Source organism: Phoca vitulina, unplaced genomic scaffold (assembly GCF_004348235.1).
Source record: "Phoca vitulina isolate PV1807 unplaced genomic scaffold, GSC_HSeal_1.0 scaffold8, whole genome shotgun sequence".
Classification (NCBI taxonomy): Eukaryota; Metazoa; Chordata; class Mammalia; order Carnivora; family Phocidae; genus Phoca; species Phoca vitulina.
This window is the reverse complement of record NW_022589711.1, coordinates 19207193-19230017: the sequence shown is the minus strand read 5'-3', so window position 1 is coordinate 19230017 and position 22825 is coordinate 19207193. Positions and strand designations below refer to the sequence as shown.

General features: G+C 33.2%; 1 protein-coding gene across 5 annotated transcripts in view; it reads right to left on the bottom strand.

Annotated features, from left to right (window-relative positions):
- The window catches only part of EPHA3 (EPH receptor A3), a 351742-nt gene that overhangs the window by 33445 nt on the left and 295472 nt on the right, over window positions 1-22825 (bottom strand). For all 5 annotated transcript variants that reach the window (XM_032406343.1, XM_032406344.1, XM_032406348.1 and 2 more), the window contains 2 exons: window positions 13502-13563; window positions 10982-11191 (listed from right to left, as the gene is read on the bottom strand). In XM_032406343.1, coding sequence (XP_032262234.1) covers window positions 10982-11191; window positions 13502-13563 — 272 coding nt within the window. The remainder of the gene's footprint in view (window positions 1-10981; window positions 11192-13501; window positions 13564-22825) is intronic.

Here is a 22825-nt window from a genome sequence, read left to right as displayed (position 1 = left end):
GGCAGAGGCATTACATAATTGCTACACTCAAATCCAGGATCAGTTGAAGTAGTCCAAAACCTTGTTCGCTTTGTCCAGAAATAGCAGTTGGAGTAAACCTATTCTCAAAAGATCCTGCAATTCAGTTCTCTAAGCTTAATGAATTTAGACAGTTCAAACGAGACATTTGGCTAAAATCCTGAATTTCTTAGGTACTCAACTAAAGTCAGCTCTTTCACTATGCGTTAGGGGGCTTCAAGTCGTGCTTTCTAAAGAAAGGGAGTATAATTGCTAAACTCTCTGGACATTAAGGCATAATATCTCATATCTGCCCCAATTTTTCTCTAATTATATATACAAATCTCTCCCTGTTGATTTTGTAAATGCTTTGCTGATCCACAGTTCACATTGCCTGCCCGTGAGCTCTGTCAGGTCATACTTAGAGTGACAAAGGACTTTGGAGAGTTTATCTTAGTAAACCCTAAGTAATTGAGTGTTTAACCTGGAGGCAAATATTGGCTTCTCAGGTTAAAAGTGGAACCATAGAGATAAATCATTTGACTCGAGGATTTAGCATCTATCTATTGTCAAGGACTAACCTTCATTCACTGTAGACAACAGTAGACAACAAGGTGAAGGGCAAGCCAGGAAGAACCTCAGGGGAAGCATCTGTTCTAATCCTCAGTAGTTCAAATCTAAAAGCCATTGAGAGAATTATTCCAGCAGATGTTGATTGCCACCAGAGATCAGAGACGGATGATCTCTTAGGTAGCAAAAGCCTATCCCTTGAACTTTTGAAACGTTTCAACATGATGTGAAATGCTTAAGAATTTCTTAAAATACAGGGAAATCTTCACCTGCATTCTAAGTTTCTCTATCGCTGCCCAGGTAATGCAATACAAATAAATAACTTTTCTGTTACTTTCTGTTAGTTTCAAATTAGGTCATTTGATGTATAATGTCTATCTTCAACAAAAACAATGCAAACATTTACAGATAAGGCTGAAGATATTTCAGAGTTTGGTGAGGTTTTTAAATGTTAAACTTTTGTGTTTTATACATACTCAACCCTAATTTTCTTTAATGATTAAAGAAATTCATTTGAAAGTGTGTATTTTTAGCACTCTGAACACAGTTTTCCAAAGAAGCAGTGTTATAGATAAATAAATCAGAAAGATCTATTCAGTACGTAATTGCGACAAAAATGATAGAAATAGAGATATTAGGTTCATTCTAGTAAGTAACTAAAAAAGTGCAAAACTTGAGTAAGCTTGATTTCTTTAATATTGATGATTGGAAAATAAGGAAAGATGAAATGATAGGTTGAGAATCTCCTAAATATCCAAAAAGACAGTTCTGGCTGGACATCACAGCAACAGTTCCCTTACAGGTTTATGTTTAGTAAACAACAGCTTGAACTAGGGGGCAATTCCAGAACAGTGGCCAGCAAATGAAAAAGGAAAAAGTCATGGGAGTGTGTTTGAACCATGACATATGACAGAAATGAGTCAAATTATCAGCCATGCCAGACATCCAGTGGTAAGCCTGACTTAGGACAGGAAGACTGCAGTACTTCCCAATGCCAAAGGAATCTGGGGCTGGTTACTGGCTTCGGGGCTCTGGGAAAAGCTTCAAGCAATGTGTCATCACATTTTTGAAAATGTGGGATATTCACATGAACTGGAAATAATATCAGAAAGTGATTTTACTAAGCTTCCAGGCTTGCCAGCATTACAGCCTAGACCAGTCACTATGAGCCTGATGTTTAGTCTGAGTTAAATCATTAATCTGACTACTTAATTTGTCTTCTTGCAAAGTGAGCCTGTTGGAATCAGAACAATGATTACAATTAATTTATTAAATTGAAAAGATAGTTAAGGCAAAATAAATCTGGTTAATTAACTTTGATGCTTATATTATTTGTTCCTCCACTCTCACCATTTCACTACTCTAACATCTTTTTATCAGGGAAACTCTCTTAATCTTCCTCACTGAAATAACACCCTCCCCCACTACCCACATTCTTCATCTTACTTCTCTGCCTTGCTATACCTTCACTTGCTTGTTTATTACTTGAATTCCCACACTAGAATGTAAACTCATAAGGTCAGGGCTTTGTTTTATTTACCGCCCTAGAACAGTGCCGGGTACATCATAGGCACTCAAATGTTGAATGAATGAATCATGCACTTTAGAGAAAATTGTTCCTGCTAGAGACTCTGTAATATTTTACATACAACCTCCATACTACTATAGTCCACTCCAAAACTATAGCTGTGATTTTTCCCCCACATAAATCTGAATAGATTATTTTTACGCGTTAAAATGTTTATGGTATCAGGGCACCTGGGTGGCTCAGTCGTTAAGTGTCTGCCTTCAGCTCAGGTCATGATCCCAGCGTCCTGGGATCGAGCCCCACATCAGGCTCCCTGCTCAGCGGGAAGCCTGCTTCTCCCTCTCCCACTCCCCCCGCTTGTGTCCCCTCTCTCGCTGTCTCTCTCTGTCAAAAAATAAATAAATAAATCTTTAAAAAAAATGTTTATGGTATCTATCTCTCTGAATTGGGTGACTAGAAAGTACTGGATCTCTCATTAAATATTGATGCAATGTTGACAACTGAGATTACGAAGTCTTCTAGCATTTTCTGATTTTTGAATATATGGCTTTACTTTGTGAAGCTATATAAGGCCTATCCATACTGATCCTAAGAGAGTAGGGAATAAATTCATGATTGACATTATTTATTTTGATTCAAAGCTTAAAATATATGAAGGCCTCTGATTAGATATTTATGTGTTACTTTTTTTTCATTCATGTGTAAAGGATATATGATATATATTACTTATCAAAATAATATAATTTTCTTTTTATATCACACTGGTTCTTGGTATTTGTAGTTTTTAGTCCTTGACTACAGAATAAAGGCTCATGTTTTCTATTATTTGTGTCCTTAGAATGGAGTTATCCTGAAAAGAAGCATTTAACTACTTAGCTTTTAACTACTTGCAATAGCCACTTTTTTTTCCCTTTCTTATCTTGCAAATGAAATTAAGTACAATAACTGTAGTAGAATATTTCTGGCATCAAGTTGGCAGAATTACAGAGAAAAAAAATCAAATAAATTATTATGTAAAATGAAATTTCTTTCTCCTTCACTTAACACGCAATGCCTATGATAACGTTTCATTTGCTTTTATCTTCTAAAAATTAAATAGATGTTAATGGGCTATAAATGTAACGAAAGGGAGAAACTTCTTAGCCAATATAAAAATCTAACTACTGGGGCGCCTGGGTGGTTCAGTCGTTAAGTGTCTGCCTTTAGCTCAGGTCATGATCCCAGGGTCCTGGGTCCAGCATGGAGTCCTGCATGGGAGGGGGGTATCCCTGCTCAGCGGGGAGCCTGTTTCTCCTTCTGCCTGACGCTCCCCCTGCTCGCTTTCTCTCTCAAATAAAGAAATAAAATCTTTAAAAAAATCTAACTTCTAATGACTCAGTATGCATCTTCAGGACAGAAATTAAAAAAAAAAATGAAAAATGAAGAATATAACCAAAAACAAATCATCTGGCTCTCTCAAATTTCCCAAATTGGTTTATGTGGTAATTATATCTCTAAAATGAATTTGGGGCTTGAGAATTGGATTGACTTTATACAATACAACATATAAATTAGATAAAAGCCTATATTTTCTCTAACTTGGTTTTGTTAAACAGTAAACTGAGCACCATCGTGGTGGAATTTTGGATCCCATTTGAACATATGAATATAAGAATGCTCATATGCGTAGATGCGTGCATGCACATGAAAAATGCTAACCATTTAAAATGAAATTTCATAAGGAAAAAGACTAAAAAATAATTTAGTGGTAAACAGTTTTCACCAATAATTCCATGGTTCTCTTAAAATGAAATAAATTGGTAGTTCAGTGCAAAAAAAAAAAAATAATAAGCAACATGCCATAACTGTGCTCTGAATTCATATGATGGGAAACCAAAGAGAGGCAATTCATTTTTTGTTTGTCTCAACAACAAAAAGTTTCTGATGGTTTAATTTTGCAGAGCTAACTGCTCCATCCCAAATAAACTCCAAAGCCTTTAAGGATGATTTGCAGCCTTTTGTATGCAGCTGCTGTTATACATTCCAGGACTTTCTTCAAAACATGCTATATCATATAATACTATAAGTCAAGATTTTATATCACTTGATAAAACTAAAATATTCATTTAGTTTTTAAGGTGCGTTTTCCTGACATAGTACCTGTAACAGTGGTTCTCAAAGTGTCATCCATGCATTGCTGGGTGTCCCCCAAGAACATTTCAGAGGGTCCACAAGATTGAACGATTTTCATAATAACGCTAAAACACTACACCCTTCTTACTCTCGAATCCCATGTATACAGTGGAATTTTACAAAGGTTACAGGATGCATAATCACATCGTATAATGGAAAGTGTCAATGTTTGGAATTTCCACATAACTCAGTAGTGAGAAATGAGAAGAAATAACTATAAGTGAGTAATGAAAAAAATTCTGATTTCCTACTTAATACCCTGATAAAAAAGAGAAAACATACAAAAGTGTATATTATGATCTGAGCTGACCCTCTCGTCTCAAGGAATCCTGTTGGGACGTAAGGCAGGAAAACCTGTGATACACTTAAGACAGTATTAAAGCAGCATGGGAAAACGTCTGATAAGTTGTTCCAAGTTTCAAGGCTCAGCGTTTCCTCAACTCCTCAGGTGTTCCCTCCAGTTAAAAAAAAATACATACAGAATTAGTTGATATAAATTCCGTTCCACTCTTCTACCTTGCCTGTCGATCACAATGTTTTTAAAATGAGATCAGCAAACATCCCGTATTCATTCAGTGGCATTGAATCAAACGCGTCTCATGATTCCTTAGTGCAGTTACCCTCTACCTAAGGCAGGAACTTTCTGAGGAGCAATTGGGGAACAGGCTTAGTGCATTGAGGCACTGAATGCTAATTTTTGAATCCAAGTGACTCTACGTGATATGTGTTAAGTGTGACTAAAGTAATGTGACTAGCTTTTTAAAGCAGATTCACCAGAATGTGTTTATCCAACAAAAATGCTGTGGCATGCTCTTTGAAATGGTGAACTTGTTTTTCTGAAGTAACCATAATTTATAGGATGCTTAATCAAATAAAGAAAGTGGAGGTCTAAGCTGAAAAATACTGGTTTGGTTAAAAAAAAAACAACAACCTAGACTTTATTATATAACAATGTATTACTTTTCTTATTTATTAACTATAAGCTTTTTGAGACCAGAGATTTTTATCTCAGGCAAATATGTTTCCTAAAATACTATATGCTTAAATAACTTTGAGCAATGATATCACAATCCAATTTTAAAGATAATTTCAAAAGAGGATTTCCCAAAACATTCTGTACAATAGCAGTGTTCCTATAATAAGTACAAATTCCCAAGAATTAGTATGGCAACACTCATTTAATTGTTTCAATGTTTTTGTCTAAGAAACAAAATAGCAGCCCTATTATTTTAAACCATACCTCATAGTTTAGGGTAAATTATAAAATTGTTGTACCAAACAAGGATTATTACAGGAGATTAAATTAAAGATTTCTAAATTATTCTGGAAATGCAGATGCAAATTACAGCTTCTCAGAAGGAAGTTAGGACCCCCATAGATATTTTGAGTGGTTTTGAGAAAATACAAGAATGAACATTGAATAATTCTAAACAGCTATTTATTGGCAGTTAGTGAGCCATTTTGTTGGTGTAGTTTTTAAGAATCTTCTGAGAATAAAAAATGCAGAGAGTCTGTCACATTTTTATTTCACAAATGATAATGAGGAATTTTGACAGAGCACCATTTTTTTTTTTTTTCTACTAGAGTCAAGAAATGGTCTTCTGTATCCCTTGGTCCTTACAAAGTAACAATCAGTACAAATAAAACTATGAAAGTTAACCCAAGTTAACCCATATTCTCCAGAGAGCAGATGATCCAGATTTGGATGAATCTTCCAAGTTCCTACAAGAAAAATCATTCCTTAGAGTATCCTAGAAATCAAAACTAATATTGAAAAAAAAAATGCTCTGGTTTAAAAATGGGATATGGCACAGAACCTAAATTACCAGAAATCTAATATATCAAATAAAGATCTTTTAATCAAGTACTTTTTATTAAAACTGGAAGTATTTTCATATAGTGATTGTTATAATAACAAGGACAATGCCTACAAGAATGATACTTTCTGTACAGTGTGTTAAAAGCTCAATAGTAGCAAAAGGTTATGAAGGATATCTTTAGAATGCAGAGTAGCAGTGAGCAGAATAAAAAAACATTCTTCAAAACTATAAATATATTATCATCTGTTGCATATGTTGTCTCCTGGGATGATAATTTATAGTCATAAAAATGATGCTTTGCTGCAGAATGTTGGCTAATTTTTCTGGAGATCAGAGAAGGAACAAAAGAGACACTAAAAAGCACTATCCACATAGTTACCCATGTTTTGCATTTCTTCAAGTTTTCAGAGCTTATTACAGTCAAGGTCACTGTTATGAATTTAATTCAACTAGCTGTTAGATATAAAATTTTATTTTATTTGTCTTGGTCTTAACCTAGTGAACTGTAATCCCAAGAACAGCAACACTTTTGTGCAGGACACATTTTAAGAAATACTTAGATGTACGAGCAGTGAATCCACTACAGAATCTGGTTGAAAATGGGAAATGTAAACAAGAGTGTAACTTATAAAGGCATCAGGAGAGTTCCAACTCCTATATCAACTCATCTAGGAATATCTCTGGGACACTGTGCTTCTGAATTTCTGGTTCTATTTCTGTGGCTTTATTTGTAGATGAAGCTCAGTCTGGCAAATTGGGCTCTTTTTCAGAATGTGAGATAGATGCCATGTGACACACTTGGTCATTGATAATAGAATTGTTGAAATTGATAATTTTAGAAAGAATGAGTTTTTTAAATTAATAATAACCTTTTATTTTTTTAAAGATTGTATTTATTTGACATAGAGAAAGAGAGAGAGAGAGAGCAAACATAGCAGGGGGAGCAGAGAGAGAAGGCTCCCCACTGAGCAGGGAGCCTGACGCAGGACTCCATCCCAGGACCCTGGGATCATGACCTAAGCTGAAGGCATATGCTTAACTGACTAAGCCACCCAGGCGAACCAGTAATAACCTTTAAGAAACATGAAGAAGGACGCCTGGGTGGCTCAGTCGTTAAGCGTCTGCCTTTGGCTCAGGTCATGATCCCAGGGTCCTGGGATTGAGCCCTGCATCGGGCTCCCTGCTCTGCAGGAAGCTTGCTTTTCCCTCTCCCACTCCCCCTGCTTGTGTTTCCTCTCTTGCTGTCAGTCTCTCTGTCAATTAAATAAATAAATAAAATCTTAAAAAAAAAAAAAAAGAATATCAAAACTTTGGAATTTGCCTAATAGTGCATTGGATAAGTATTGTATATGAATAAAGTGGAGTATGGTACATTATTTAATGATATTGTTAAAATTTATCATTTAGAAAATTCTACATTTTATATTTTAAGTTAAAATAGATTACAAAACAACACTGAGTTTGTATAAGAAGAAAATACTGGATTGATAAGTGAATATCATTTTATATATCAGTACATATAATATGATCCCATTTTGTAACTATATACATAATTGGTAATTACAATTGGTTACCTTTGGTAGTATCATTAATAATGATCATTATATCTTTATTTTCTAAAATTGCCTGCCATGAAAAAAGAATTCTATAAAGAAATGTCTTTTCAAAGGAATCTGCCAATAAATATATGAAGAAATAATCAAATGCATTTTGAATCAAATTAATACAAATTAAAACAACTAGATACAATTCTCAAAACTAACAAACACAAAAAAACGATAATATCTATTTTTATCAGTATATAGTTAAGTGTGCTCTTAAAATGGGCACAGGAAATCCACTTTTGACACAGCAAATCCACTTTTAGGGTTATATCATAGGGAAATTATCAGTCATACAATAATGAATGCAAATGGATCATTTACACATTTGCATAAAATATTGAAAAGCTATCATTTGACGAAGTACAACATCCATTCATAATAAAAACCCTCTGCAAAGTAGGTTTAGAGAGAACATACCTCAACATAACAAAAAGCTAATACGGAAAACCCACAGCCAACAGCATACTTAATGGTGAAAAACTGAGAGCTTTTCTCCTAAGGTCAGGAACTAGTAGACCAGGATGTCCACTCTTACCACTTTAATTGAACATAGTATCAGAAGCAATTGGACAACATAAAGAAATAAAAGACATCCAAATAAGGAAGAAGTAAACTCTCACTATTTGCAGATGGCAGGGGACTATATATAGAAAACCCAAAAGACTCCACCAAAAAACTACTAGAACTGATAAATGAATTCAGTAAAGTCACAGGATGCAAAATCAATGTACAGAAACAGCAGAAAGAGAAATTAAGAAAACAATCCCATTTACAATTGCACCAAAAACAATAAAATATTCAGGAATAAACTTAACCAGAGAGGTGGAAGACCTGTGCTCTGAAATCTATAAAACACTGATGAAAGAAATTCAAGATGATGTAAAGAAATGAAAGACATTCTATGCTCATGAACTGAAAGAACAAATACTGTTAAAATATCCATACTACCCAAAGCAATCTACACATTTAATGCAATGCCTATCAAAATACCAACAGCATTTTTCACAGAACTAGAATAAAAAATCCTAAAATTTGTATGGAACCACAAAAGACCCCAAATAGTCAAAACAATCGTGAAAAAAAAATGGAGGTATTACAATTCCAGATGTTGAGTTATATTACAAAGCAGTAGTAATTAAAATGATATGGTACTGGTATAAAAATAGACATATAGATCAATGGAACAGAACAGAAAACCCAGAAATAAACCCACAATCATATGGTCAATCAATCTTCGAAAAGGAGAATGAATATAAACAGAAAAATGACAGTCTCTTCAACACATGGTGTTGGGAAAACTGTACAGCCACATGCAGAAGAATGAAACTGAATAACATTTGTTCATCATACACAAAAATAAACTCAAGGTGGATTAAAGACCTAAATTTAAGACCTGGAATCATAAAAATCCTTTAAGGGACCACAGGCAGTAATCTCTCTGACATCAGCCTTAGCAACATTTTTCTAGATATGTCTCCTGAGCTGAGAAATAAAAGCAAAAATAAACTGTTGAGACTTCATCAAAATAAAAAGTTTCTGCACAACAAAGAAAACAATTAACAAAACTAAAAGCCAACTTACTGAATAGCAGAAGATATTTGCAAATGACATATCCCATAGGGGGTTAGTGTTCAAAATATATAAAGAACTAATACAACTGAAGACAAAAAAAACAATATAATTAAAAATGGGCAGAAGATATGAACAGACATTTCTTCAAAGAAGACATACAATTAGCCACCAGACACATGAAAAGATGCTCAACATCAGTAATCATTAGGGAAATGCAAATCAAAACTACAATGAGATATCACCTCACACTTGTCAGAATGGCTAAAATAAACAACACAAGAAACAACAAGTGTTGGCGAGGATGTGGAGAAAAAGGTACCCTCTTACACTGTTGGTGGGAATGCAAACTGGCACATTCACTGTGGAAAAAAGTATGGAGGTTCCTCAAAAAATTAAAAATAGAACTACCCTATGATCCAGTAATCATACTACTGGGTATTTACCCCAAAAATACAAAACACTAATTCAGAAGGATACATGCACCCCTATGTTTATTGTAGTATTATTTACAACAGTCAAACTGTGGAAGCAGCCCAAATGTCCACTGATAGATGAATGGATAAGGAAGAAGTGGTACATCTCACACACACACACACACACACACACACACACACACACACACACTGGAATATTATTAAGCCATAAAATGAATGAAATCTTGCCATTTGCAACAACAGGTATAGAATTAGCACAATGTTAAGTGAAATAAGTCAGTCAGAGAAAAACAAATACCATACGATCTCACTCGTATGTGGAATTTAAGAAACAAACACGCAAAGGACAAAAAGAGAGAAAGAGAAAGAGACAAATCAAGAAACAGACTCTTTACTATAGAGAACAAACTGATAGTTACAAGTGGGTACCTGGGTGGGGAGATGGGGATTAAAGAGTACACTTATCATAATGAAAAAAATTAAAGAATAATAGAATAAAATGATAAAAATGAAAGAAAAGCTAGATATAATAATAATTTGCCCAATAATTAGAGGTTGATTTTTAAAAAATGGTACAACCAGATAATAGAATAGATAAAACTGACAAAAATGAAAACTTGAAGATTATTTATTGACAGTGAAATATATTCAACAGGTATATTGCTAAGAGAAAAACAGGTTATACAGTAATATTATGAATAATCCTATTTTAATTATGTATTCATGCATAGGTGTGTATATTAGGTATGCAGAAAAAATCTGGAAGTATCAACTGACAAAGTTACAGATGTTCTCTGTGGGTGGCACAATTATGGATGACTTTTCTCCTTTTTATTGCTTTGTTTTGAAATTTTTATAACGTAAGCATATGTTGTTTAGGTAAACATGAATTTTAAAATGCTTTAAAATTATATCTAGTTGGACGGAGGAGCTGAGAATTTATCCAATCCGTTTACTAAAGGTGGCTCAATCAGATGCAAAAATGGGTAAATATAAAAATCCCAAGACTTCAGACATGAGAGAACCATGCTGCATTTGTGGGGGACACATTAAACTGATGTATGACATTTCAGAATTACCATCATTACCCACCTTATAAACAGTGACCATCTATCTTCCCAGAAGAAGTAACAGTAGTTTAATGTTAAAGGATACATTTCCTTCAGGGGAAGATATAATTGACAAAACATTGAGAGACGTGATTTCTATTTATTTGCAAGTCAACATAACACAAGGTGAAAAACATATTAAAAAGGAAAAAAAGAAAAAGAAAAAGTGACTCACTCTTGTTGTGTAAGCAGCTTCTGGATCATCCTCTAGAACACGTGAAAGTCCAAAATCAGAAACCTTACACACCAAATTACTGTTGATCAAAATGTTACGAGCAGCAAGGTCCCGGTGAACATAACCCATATCTGAGAGGTACTTCATGCCAGATGCTATCCCTCGAAGCATCCCCACTAGCTGGATGACCGTAAACTGGGCATCGTGTTTCTGAGAAGTATTTCAAATACACAATTAAGATGTGTTGCTCTTCCTTAAAGATATATCTTGGTTAAAATCTCACATACTGAACTGTAAAAAGACTGGCTATATACATTTTAGTTCTAAGCACTCCAGCCTAACAAGATATGTAAATAAATAGATACAAGGCTAAAACAAAACAGCACAGTAGCTACATTACTAAATACTTCATTACAAGGAGTGTCCTAACATTCTGACTTCAGGTTCAAAACTAGATCTTTCCTGGTCTTTTTGTGACATATAAACCCCTCAGAAATTTTAAATTCAAGAACAACAAAATGAAATGACTCCTGTGGCTATTTTAGTTTTACATATTTATTTGATTGAATGTCCATTCTTCCTTCTGGTTTTTCAGATGTTTTATTAATTGTTTCAAAGAAGGTGGATGTTAAATGTTTAAATTATCATCATAAATAAATAGTTCAGAATTAGTCAAAAATATTTACTGAATATTCGTTTTCTACTCAGTCTTGAGTTATAGGTCATAAAATGGAAAACAATAAAACACAAAGTCAGAGATCTGTATTTAGAAAAGCTTCCAATTTACTTGGATTAAAATACAAATATATGATTTATATGATAAATAGGTAAATAGATACACACATACAGATGTACATATGTGCATAAATGTATATATAGATAAATAGATATAAAATTCCATGTTTAGTTATATCTACACAATAACAATTTAAAAGAATATTTATTATAATGGTTTTAATTACCTGATTTAAAAAATATTTGTTTTTGAAATGTTTGGGAAAATAATTGCTGATAAAATTTGTATTTGCCTCGTGAATATTAAAATAAATACCTTCTCATTTATAGAAAATTTAAAAGTTTCCTCCATGATAATGAATTATACTATGCTTCCTATCTATCTATCTATCTATCTATCTATCTATCTATCATCTATCGTCTATCTATATCTATTTTATAGCACTGAAAGTGTATTAAAGACAGAGTATATGTCTTTTTTATCCCTTGCAGTGATTGGTGATTGGCAGTGTCTTGTTCTCCATAAAACTTTCACATTTCTTTGAACAAATATTTGCTGAAATAATTTAAAAAGTATATATAGATGCATATATATCACCAAAATGATATCTCTGAATTGAGAAAACTTTGAAATTATAATACTTGCTTATTTTCTGAGATAAAAGCTCTATGTGAGAGATAGATGGTCTTCTATCTAATAGCACTCTGAGGTTACTTTCAATGAAGAAAAGAGAATATTTGTCTTACAACAATGTTACTTATGTCTTAATTTATGGGTCTTTTTAAAATTTTTATTTTAACTAATGTGAATCTTGGCAGTATAAAAAGACTGAAGATTGCACAAATTTGTTTTAAAAATATAAACCATTAACTTTGTAAGACTGTTGAATCACAGATCTGTACCTCTGAAACAAATAATACATTATATGTTAAAAAAAAAAGAAAGAAGAAGAAGATAGCAGGAAGGGAAAAATGAAGGGGGGGAAATCGGAGGAGGAGACGAACCATGAGAGACTATGGACTCTGAGAAAAAAACTGAGGGTTCTAGAGGGGAGGGGGATGGGGGATGGGGGGATGGGCTAGCCTGATGATGGGTATTAAAGAGGGCACGTACTGAACAGAGCACTGGTTGTTATACGCAAACAATAAATCATGGAACACTACATCAAAAACTGAAACAAATAATGCAATATATGTTAAGAAAGAAAAAAAGAAGAATGTAGCAGGAGGGGAAGAATGAAGGGGGGGAAATCGGAGGGGGAGAAGAACCATGAGAGACGATGGACTCTGAAAAACAAACTGAGGGTTCTAGAGGGGAGGGGGTTGGGAGGATGGGTTAGCCTGGTGATGGGTATTGAGGAGGGCACGTTCTGCATGGAGCACTGGGTGTTATGCACAAACAATGAATCATGGAACACTACCTCTAAAACTAATGATGTAATGTATGGGGATTAACATAACAATAAAAAATTAAAAAAAAAAACTAATGATGTAATGTATGGTGATTAACATAACATAATAAAATAAAAAAATATAAACCATTAACTTTGGATGCTGCAAGATAAAGATGCAATTTTAGTCTTCTTCTTACTATTTAGTACCCCCCCTCCAAATTTCAGTTTTACTTTAAACTTTGTTATCTAATTGCTGGCAAAATATTAGCGGTTGCCTCTAACATTTTTAGCAATTCATTCCATATTTATGCATATATATGTATAGGTAGAGGGATAAGAGATATAGATAGGGATAAGAGATATATGAATATATATAAAATCTTCTACTTACACGTAAGAAACTGTCCAAGGAACCATTCTCCATGTATTCTGTGACAATCATAACTGGTTTACCTGGATATAGGGTAAAGAATAAATTAAACATGATCATCAGCAGAGTTCAACAAATATCATATCATGAATACGTACAATACACTTTGATACAGTGATGAATTAAAAAATGTAAAACTTTCCCTGTCTCCCCAATTTTGCAATGTTGCAAAAAAATTCAATAGAAAATAAAACCAAAAAAAATTGAAGAAGATTGGTTTGCAGAACAAGGGCCTACAACCTATAGTATCTAAATTGGCTTATTTGGAACGGCTTTCTGTGAACATAAAATATGCCCCCTTTCTTCCCTTTAATTGCATCCTAGCTGATCTACAAAATCAGGTATTTCTGCCTTCCAGCCCAAGATAGAGCCAGGATTTCCACAATCATTCATACTTTCTACAGATATTTATAGAGCTATGTACTAGGTGTTCCTTTTTACGCTGGTTAGTCAGAGCAAGTAAATCAAAGTCCCCATCTTCATGGATCCTATATGTGAATTTCATAAAACAAGACTAATAATTATAACTCTTAAAAATCTGTATTCAATTAACACATTAAAAATATAAAATCCATGTTTAAAAGGAAAATAAAATTAAAATAGCTGTTGGCAGTAACTTATAATAACCATTTTAGAAATATGTGGCCTTAAATACCATTAAACCTTTTAATGAGCATTTAACTTTATTTATATAGCACTTACTATGTGCAAGATGCTGGTTTAATTATTCTATATATAACTTATTAATTATTATCACTTCCATTTTACACATGAGAAAACTGAGATATGTAGAAGGTAATTAACTTACTCAATGTCATATAGCTAATAAATAATAAAGCCAAGAGCAGCAAACTGAATCCACTATGCTGTTACTTTTGGAAATTTATACTGAGGGAAACATTTAAAATATGAAAAAGCATTAGATACGAGAGTGTTGAGTATGCTGATATATATATTTACAAATAGAATAAATGTTCAACTATATAATGATTCAGGCAATTTTTGGGTGTCAATTCCATGGATTATTCTGAATTGAAATGACAACTCTGAAGTCTGTAGCATTTTAGATAATTGTTACAGTTTAATGTCATGTGAGCAAAGGTTGAAAATATAACTCTATATACATTATGATAACAACTTGGAAAATAAGTAATGCAAAATGAACAATTCAAAAAGAAAAAGAAATATGGAAAATGGATATTTTTAATATACAGAAAACACAAGTAAGTTTTTTGCATAATTAGAATTATGTAACATTATATATTTATACGTGTATATTATATACATACATTACACTACTTCATCTTCACATCATGTTGTGCTTTAGTAATATGTATTATTCCCATTTTATGATGTCCTCAACCGAAAGCATTGTAGATTTAAGAAACCTGCTGAGGTCACACAATTAGTTCTCCAGCAGATCCCCAACACAGCTGTCTCTGATTTTAAAACCTACACTATTACTACACTATAATTCTCTTCCTTTATTTCTGCTATGCTATTGTTTTAAATATAATTCCATCATGTTACAAACAGAAGGAAAATCACTTGTCTTCCATGTCCAGAGGACCTGAATCCAGTCTTGACTGAGCACGGCTGAAAGACCTCGTTCAAATGGCTTTTTAAAAAACATCGATGCACCCCTCATTGTAGCACACATTTAAGTTTTCCTCATGTGTTCCTTCTATATCATGAAGGTTTGTTTGACATTCTGATGATAGAAAATAGCTTTCTGGGGCGCCTGGGTGGCTCAGTCAGTTAAGCGTCTGCCTTTGGCTCAGGTCATGATCTCACGGTCCTGGGATCGAGGCCCATGTAGGTCTCCCTGCCGAACAGGGAGCCTGCTTCTCCCTCTGCCCCCCGCCCCCCCCAGTTTGTGCACACTCTCTCTCTCTCAAACAGATAAATAAAACTAAAAAAAAAAAAGAAAATAGCTTTCTTTGCTTGCTTTTTCCTTTCATAGGTAAAAACTCTTAATTCACACTAGTTACGAATTATATGGCTTGATACTATGAAGGTTATACTTGCTATATTTAGTATTTGTATGTATCCCAAGCTATAGGTCTTATTTATTAAAAGGTAAGAAAAATTATTTAAATTCTATAATTTTCAGATAATTTTTATATATGTAACAATCGATACACCAATCTATTTTCCAATAAGGTACTGATGCAGTTATATATTTTGGGTAACACATCATATATATCTAGTTAATCTGGTAATGTCTAAAAAGTCATTTAGCCAAAAGCTTAAGCCTCTAGAACTTGCTTCTTCAAAATTCTAATTAAGCTTTGATTTAACAATATTCAGGAAGAAAGGGAAGATTCAACATTTCCCTGAAAACTTCTATCTCTCCTGAACTGATCAATTCAATGCCTAAAAACTGGTCCCAGAGACTGATCTGAAATTAAAGAAGGGACGAGTGAACAAACGAATGAATGAATGAATGAATGAATGAACGAATGAAATCCTTCATATGCATGTTCTCTATAAATCACTATAATTTTCTATGTTCTTGCCTTAATACCATTCTATGAAGAATAATAGGCTAGCAAAATCCAATGCATACATTAAGTGTAGTCACACGTATTCTGCCTCACACAGCCGACTCTCAATTACAGTGGCCAGTTACCGAGTTTTCGTACTACCCAGACCTTTGCTTATCACTCGTTTCCTTCTGGTTCCCAGCCTTATGACCATTTAGTTTCTTGTTAGCCTGTCTAGTGGAATGTTTGGCAAGGGAAATAAAAGTAGCTGAAAAATCAAACCAGTCAATTAAGCCAAAGCCCCATGACCATTCAGAAATCAGATCAGGCTACATTTAGCTCTAAAATTTAGGTATTTGTAAACACATCAGTTAAGGTGGGCAAGTCTGAAAATATGCTTTACATTAAGTTCAAAGATTCAGCAAACCCAAATGTACAGACAAAGAATAAACAGAATCACAAATATTCTACCTTGGAAAGCCTTAATTTTTAAGTTTTATTTTTTTAGCGTCTAAGTTTCTATTCTACCTTAGCTTCCTTGTGCTTTTGATTATAATAAATAGGGTTAAAGGAAAAGAAACTCTCTGCAATAGTGGTGAGAACTAGTTCTAACATGTATTAAATGTAGCTGGAAATTATATCAGTTCATCTGCCCATGGATGCAATGTATTTCTATCAAGATTGCATGCTCTCTCATATGTATTTTGATTTAGAAGTGACATTCTCAGCTTTTTCAAGGGCCTATATCATTTGCTGCCCTCAGAAATCCTAAAATACATCTGACTATCCGTACTAAACTCTATAAAATTATTGTTGGATGACTGGCTGAAATGAAACTCCATCAAAAATGAGCAAAACAAAATGCGCAGTGGAATTTTGCTTTTGTTCCTAAGCTGATTCATGAGCATAAATAAAATTATGATCTTTCATAACTAAAGGGTTAAGGGAAGCGAATCAGTCTGTTACAATCACTTCATTTCCCCAACTATCCCCAGTGGTTCAGATATATTATTAATCTTTGAACCACTGTTTGATGACACAAGGACTGTGATTCAGAATATATAAGAATTCCAGGTTCAATATTATGTATTTCACCACAGCCTTCCTAATCACATTTTCTATAAAAAGAAGGGCAGGAAAATGTAATAAATATATAGCCATACATAGAGATTTTTCTTGCAGTTATCAAATAAATGTTGGCTTTAGATTGAAATATTTTCATTCAAACATAAAAAGTATTTATTAATGATTAAAATATTAAAAATTATTGGGGTGCCTGGCTCGCTTAGTCAGTAGAGCATGCAAATCTCGATCTTGGGGTTGTAAGTTTGAGCCCCACATTGGATATAGAGATTACTTTAAAAAAATTTTTAAAAAATATCGAGGGGCACCTGGGTGGCTCAGTTGGTTACCCGACTGACTCAATTTCTGCTCAGGTCATGATCTCAGGGTCCTGGCATCAAGCCCCATGTAGGTCTCCAGACTCAGCGTGGAGTCTGCTTAAGATTCTCACCCTCTCCTTCAGCCCCTCCCCCCCACTGGTGCCTGTGCTCTCTCTCTCTCTCAAATAAATCAATAAATCTTTAAAAAAATTATTGAAATTTAATTCATTTTCAAAAGAAATGCTATTAATTCCTATTACCAGTAATTGTATCTCACACACTCTATGTCTCATTTCCAAAGGATTAAAACACACTCTAATACATGAGTGTGGTTTATAAAATCAAAATCTTTGACCTTAGCAGCCAGCATTCATTATTAATACCATGTAATCAGAATCAGGGTAGAAGCAAAAAAGCATACACAGCAGGAAGAAAATTGAAAAAAGATAATTGACAAATATGCTTCATGATTCCCAGAAAGAAATGCTAGAATCATCTTTGATTGGAAAGAAAATGTTTTGGTTTTAGATTTTCATGTACTATACCTAACTGACTGATAGGAATATTCTGATGAGCTAAATGAGAGTATTTTTCTGTAGTTTACCATTAAATCATATAAAAATACAGGACAATCTTTTCCAAATTCCATTTTAATCAAGACTTTATTTTAAGAATGACCCCTATTAGGATGCTTGGGCAGCTTAACCAAGGTTAAGCATCAGACTCTTCATTTCTGCTCGAGTCATGATCTCAGGGTCGTGAGATAGAACCATGCAGGGCTCCCTGCTCAGTGTGGAGTCTGCTTGTCCCTCTCCCTGCTCCTCTGCCCCTCTACCAGCTCTCTCTCAAATAAATAACCACGAGAGACTGTGGACTCTGAGAAACAAACTGAGGGTTCTAGAGGGGAGGGGGGTGGGGGGATGGGCAAGCCTGGTGATGGGTATTAAAGAGGGCACGTACTGAACAGAACACTGGTTGTTATACGCAAACAATGAATCATGGAACACTACATCAAAAACTAATGATGTAATGTATGGTGATTAACGTAACATAATAAAATAAAATTAAGAGCCTTCGGCATCAGTAAATTCCATTAGCAGATAGAATTTTTTTTTGGAAACAATCTAATTCTTTTGGACAATTGCTTATATAAAGTGTCTTTATTTGTATGTACCTTCTTTTATTTGATTAGATAAATTTTTCAAGAAAGTAAAAAAAAAAAACCTAATGATGTAATGTATGGTGACTAACATAACATAATAAAATAAAATTTAAAAAATTTCTTTAAAAAAAATGACCCTTATTACACCCACTGGTCTATGAATTAATGAGGGCAGGGGCCAACTCCATGTTGTATGTAGTTCTAAAACCAGCACCTAGCAGAGTGCCAGTTAAAATTGATCATGTGTCTATCATTTCAGGGTGCCTAAGGATAATCTCTCTCTTCAAAAGAAACACATTATCCAAGTCTTCCTTACCAACCATACTCCATCAATCTTAATACACTGAATGCTTTACATTCAGCTGACTTTACATTTTTTAAATTTATTTGTGCTTAATTTGAAACAAAATTTAATCCTTTTAAAAACAGGAACAGATGAAAAATACAGCATAGGCTTTACAGTCAATAATATACCATCCACTTAAAATTAATATATCATTGTATATCAACTATATTTTAAAAAGAAGTCAGGAATGATATTTCTACTCTCCCTTATTCTTCGAAACTGATTTGTATAATAAGTGCAATAACAATTAATAAATACAGTAATCTGAATGTGCTCAGTTTGATTTTACAAAGACAGCTTAGATTTTTTTTTTCCCTTTTCAAGTTTTCTACCTTTTATTTATTTTCTTGTCTAACTGCAAAAATTAAGACCTTATGTATAATAATGAATTGAGTTGATGGTAGCAGGATTCTCATTTCTACTTTAGGATAAATGCTTTTCATGTTTTACTACTGAATATGATGTTGTAGGGTTTTGTTTTGTTTTGTTTGTTTTGTTGTTTTTACATACATTTATCAGACATACATATTTTCTATGTAGGATGTGCTAAGAAAACATTTTAAAGTAAAATGTTTATTTTCTTTATCGAGATTGACTTTTTCTTTTCTATCTATCAGTGTTGTGAATTTTTAGAATGATTAAATAGTAAACCAACTTTGCATTCTTGGAATAAACTAAACTTGAGCATTATATAGTATCATTTTTGATAAAATTATTAGCTATGGCTTTATAATTATTCCAGTGTTACTGAATTTTTGTTCATGCATTACAGTTTTTCTCCCCTCTGAAAATATTCTTGTATGATTTGGTATCAAGATATCCTCAGCCTCACGAGTTAGGGATGTTTCTTTTTCTCACTTTCTGCAAGAATTTGTGTATGATTAGAATTATACAGACAGTTATTAAGCAAGTATATAATTATAGTTTTTCTTTTCGGAGAGTTATTGTATATTATTTTTTTATTTTTTTTAAAGATTTTATTTATTTATTTGACAGAGAGAGACACAGTGAGAGAGGGAACACAAGCAGGGGGAGTGGGAGAGGGAGAAGCAGGCTTCCTGCGGAGCAGGGAGCCCGATGTAAGGCTTGATGTGGGGCTCGATCTCAGGACCTTGGGATCATGACCTGAGCCAAAGGCAGATGCTTAATGACTGAGCCACCGAGGTGTCCCGAGTTATTGTCTATTTAAACTAGCACTCTTTAAAATTGGTCTTTGGGCACATGTAAGTCATGCTCTAACAAATGTTGTTAAGTTGCATTTAACCTTTCAAAAATATCATAAACCCATCCTATCTAAATGGGGAAAATACACAACAACACATTTTTTTTTGTAATTCAAATGTGGCCAATTCAACCAAGAAATATAAATGGACAATGTTGAAGAAATAAGGAAAATTCTTAAATGTGTAAAAATAGCATTCTCTATCTTATTTTTTTCTCCAATATATTTGAAAGACTTCCCTAATTTCATTGTTGTAGACACTTGGATAGAGATGTTCTCAATTCCTTTCTCAAATTAGGCATGAATGCATGAGAACTTGTGTCATCAGAGTTTATTCTAACAAACTATATCTATAAATTATTAATAAAATATATATAACATACATATTGTCTATTTTGAATATTACAGGGAACTAGAAGTGCAGAAGAAAACTTTCAGAGAGAAGCAAACAGGACATAGCAAGAATTTGGCATAGTCACCACAGAATGACATTTTATTTCAGCAATATTTTTTATCATATGTGCAGGAGATAGAAAGGTGCGAATAAATGACTAAGCCTTTGCTGTAAAGTGGATGCTCACACCATTATAGAAATATTTTAATCATGAGAAATTATCCTAATGTTCTGCTCACTATATTCCTTAATGATGCAAAGTTACAATTACACTACATTATTATTTTTTTTAATTTTCAGAAAATAATTCCTTCCCAAATACCAACAAAACCACATCAGTCTTATATATATAATTCCTTCTATTTCACTAGGTAAAAAGTGGTCAATGGGGGTCTTCTTGGAGTATGAACATCATTTGACTAATGGTGTGATGGCAGAAATATCAAACATTTGCTAAAAACAAGTTCCATCTTTTTGAACTTCAACTAAAATTGGTAACACATGTTAGTACCAAGTTCTGAGCAGAGACTATGCCCCCAGCTTTCTGCTACTTTGAAGATCAGAGACTCTCTCACCTTCTCTTGTTTAAGACCATCAAGCTCAAAACGTATCATTAAAATTGTTTATGGTTCAATTCAAATAAATGGAAATATAATGATTGAATAGAGGGCTTTCTCTAAATGACTTGAAAATGATACCTTATAACAGACGTAGTGTTTCAAGCATATAATTAATAGCAATATTAAAAAGAATTAGTAATGGGCAAAAAAAAAAAAAAAGAATTGCTTTCAAGAATGTTTTTTTTCTATATAGCCAAGATTAACTGATAAATTCTCAAACTTACCAGAAGTGGTAATTTAGATTTTCATAACTCTATTTCACTTAACAGTATTCCTATATAATCTTATTTGATCTTTAAAGTATCTGGAAATAGTGAAGTAGAACCGCTATTCTGAATTACAAGTGAAGAAACTGAGTCTCTGTGAGTGGTTTGATTTGCCAGAGGTCTCACAACCAGTTGAGTTGAGTAAAAACTTGAACTCTGGCCCTCTAATTCTTAATCCAGATACTGATATAATTGGTTTTCTTCTTTAAACACAATTTTGTTCATTAAATTATAAGCTATGCATCACTCTTGGGTGTTGGTGTGTGTGTTTCTAAACTTTGCAATTAGATTGTTTTAGCAGTCATATATTCTCAGGAAACAAAGAAAATAATAGGAGTGGATGCATAACTTCTGGTGACAAAATTGCCTTATTTATATGTTCAATGCAACATATTAACTTCATTTTAAGGCATTTCTATTTCCTCTCAGATGTTATAGGGTACCAGACTTAGAGCTTTTAAATATGCCACTAAAAGAGTTCAAAATCTAATCTAGGTCTGCTACTCTATTATGTTTGCACTATATGAGATGACTGGGATCTATATAGTCAGATTTGGCAGCCTTTTACATGCTTATTTGACCAGGGAGATTTATCAAATTTAGAACTTTCACCCTAAGAATAAGGCAGTTGTAATCCACATTAGAATGTTACAAAAATCAGACTTGAATAAGGAATTTAATGTATAATACCTATGATTTTTAAAGCATTTTTTTCCTTAATGCATTCTTTTTCTGCAGTTTGGTCTTGGGTATTGTTTTATGGATTTCTTTTCCAGCTGACCATAATTCATATTTGATTATTTCATTTTAATATTTAAAGAAAACCTGCCATAAAAATTATGGTTTAATGTTGCTCATCATTCAGTGAATGAATTTATAGGTAACAGCTAGCAAAATATAACAGGTTATTTTCAATAATTTATTAACACTGGAAACCAAAAAACCAATTTTCTTTTTTTTACATTTTTTATTTTGTTATGTTAGTCACCATACATTACATCATTAGTTTTTGATGTAGTGTTCCATGATTCATAAGAGCCTATCAATAAACAAAATTAAATTTAAATCTAATATTTATTTTGATAGTCACTTTCATCATTTTTCATTAGGTGTAGGTGTTGGAGAAGTTAGGTGATAATTCTGCCCATGCTAAAATATAATGATGTTTTCCATCACTCCCTGACTGATGCAAGCAGTTACACAATTGCACTTCCTTGAAGTATGCATTCAATTTAATGAACCAACACCAAAGAAAGACCTATAGGTAGAAGATATTGCTCTTTTGTCCATTCAATCAATCAATCAATTTTTTTAATTCCTTAACATTGGTAAATTAAGAACCTAGTATGATCCAGTTTCTATTTTCATCACTGCTTAAAAATAACATGGATTCTTCCCTTTATGAGA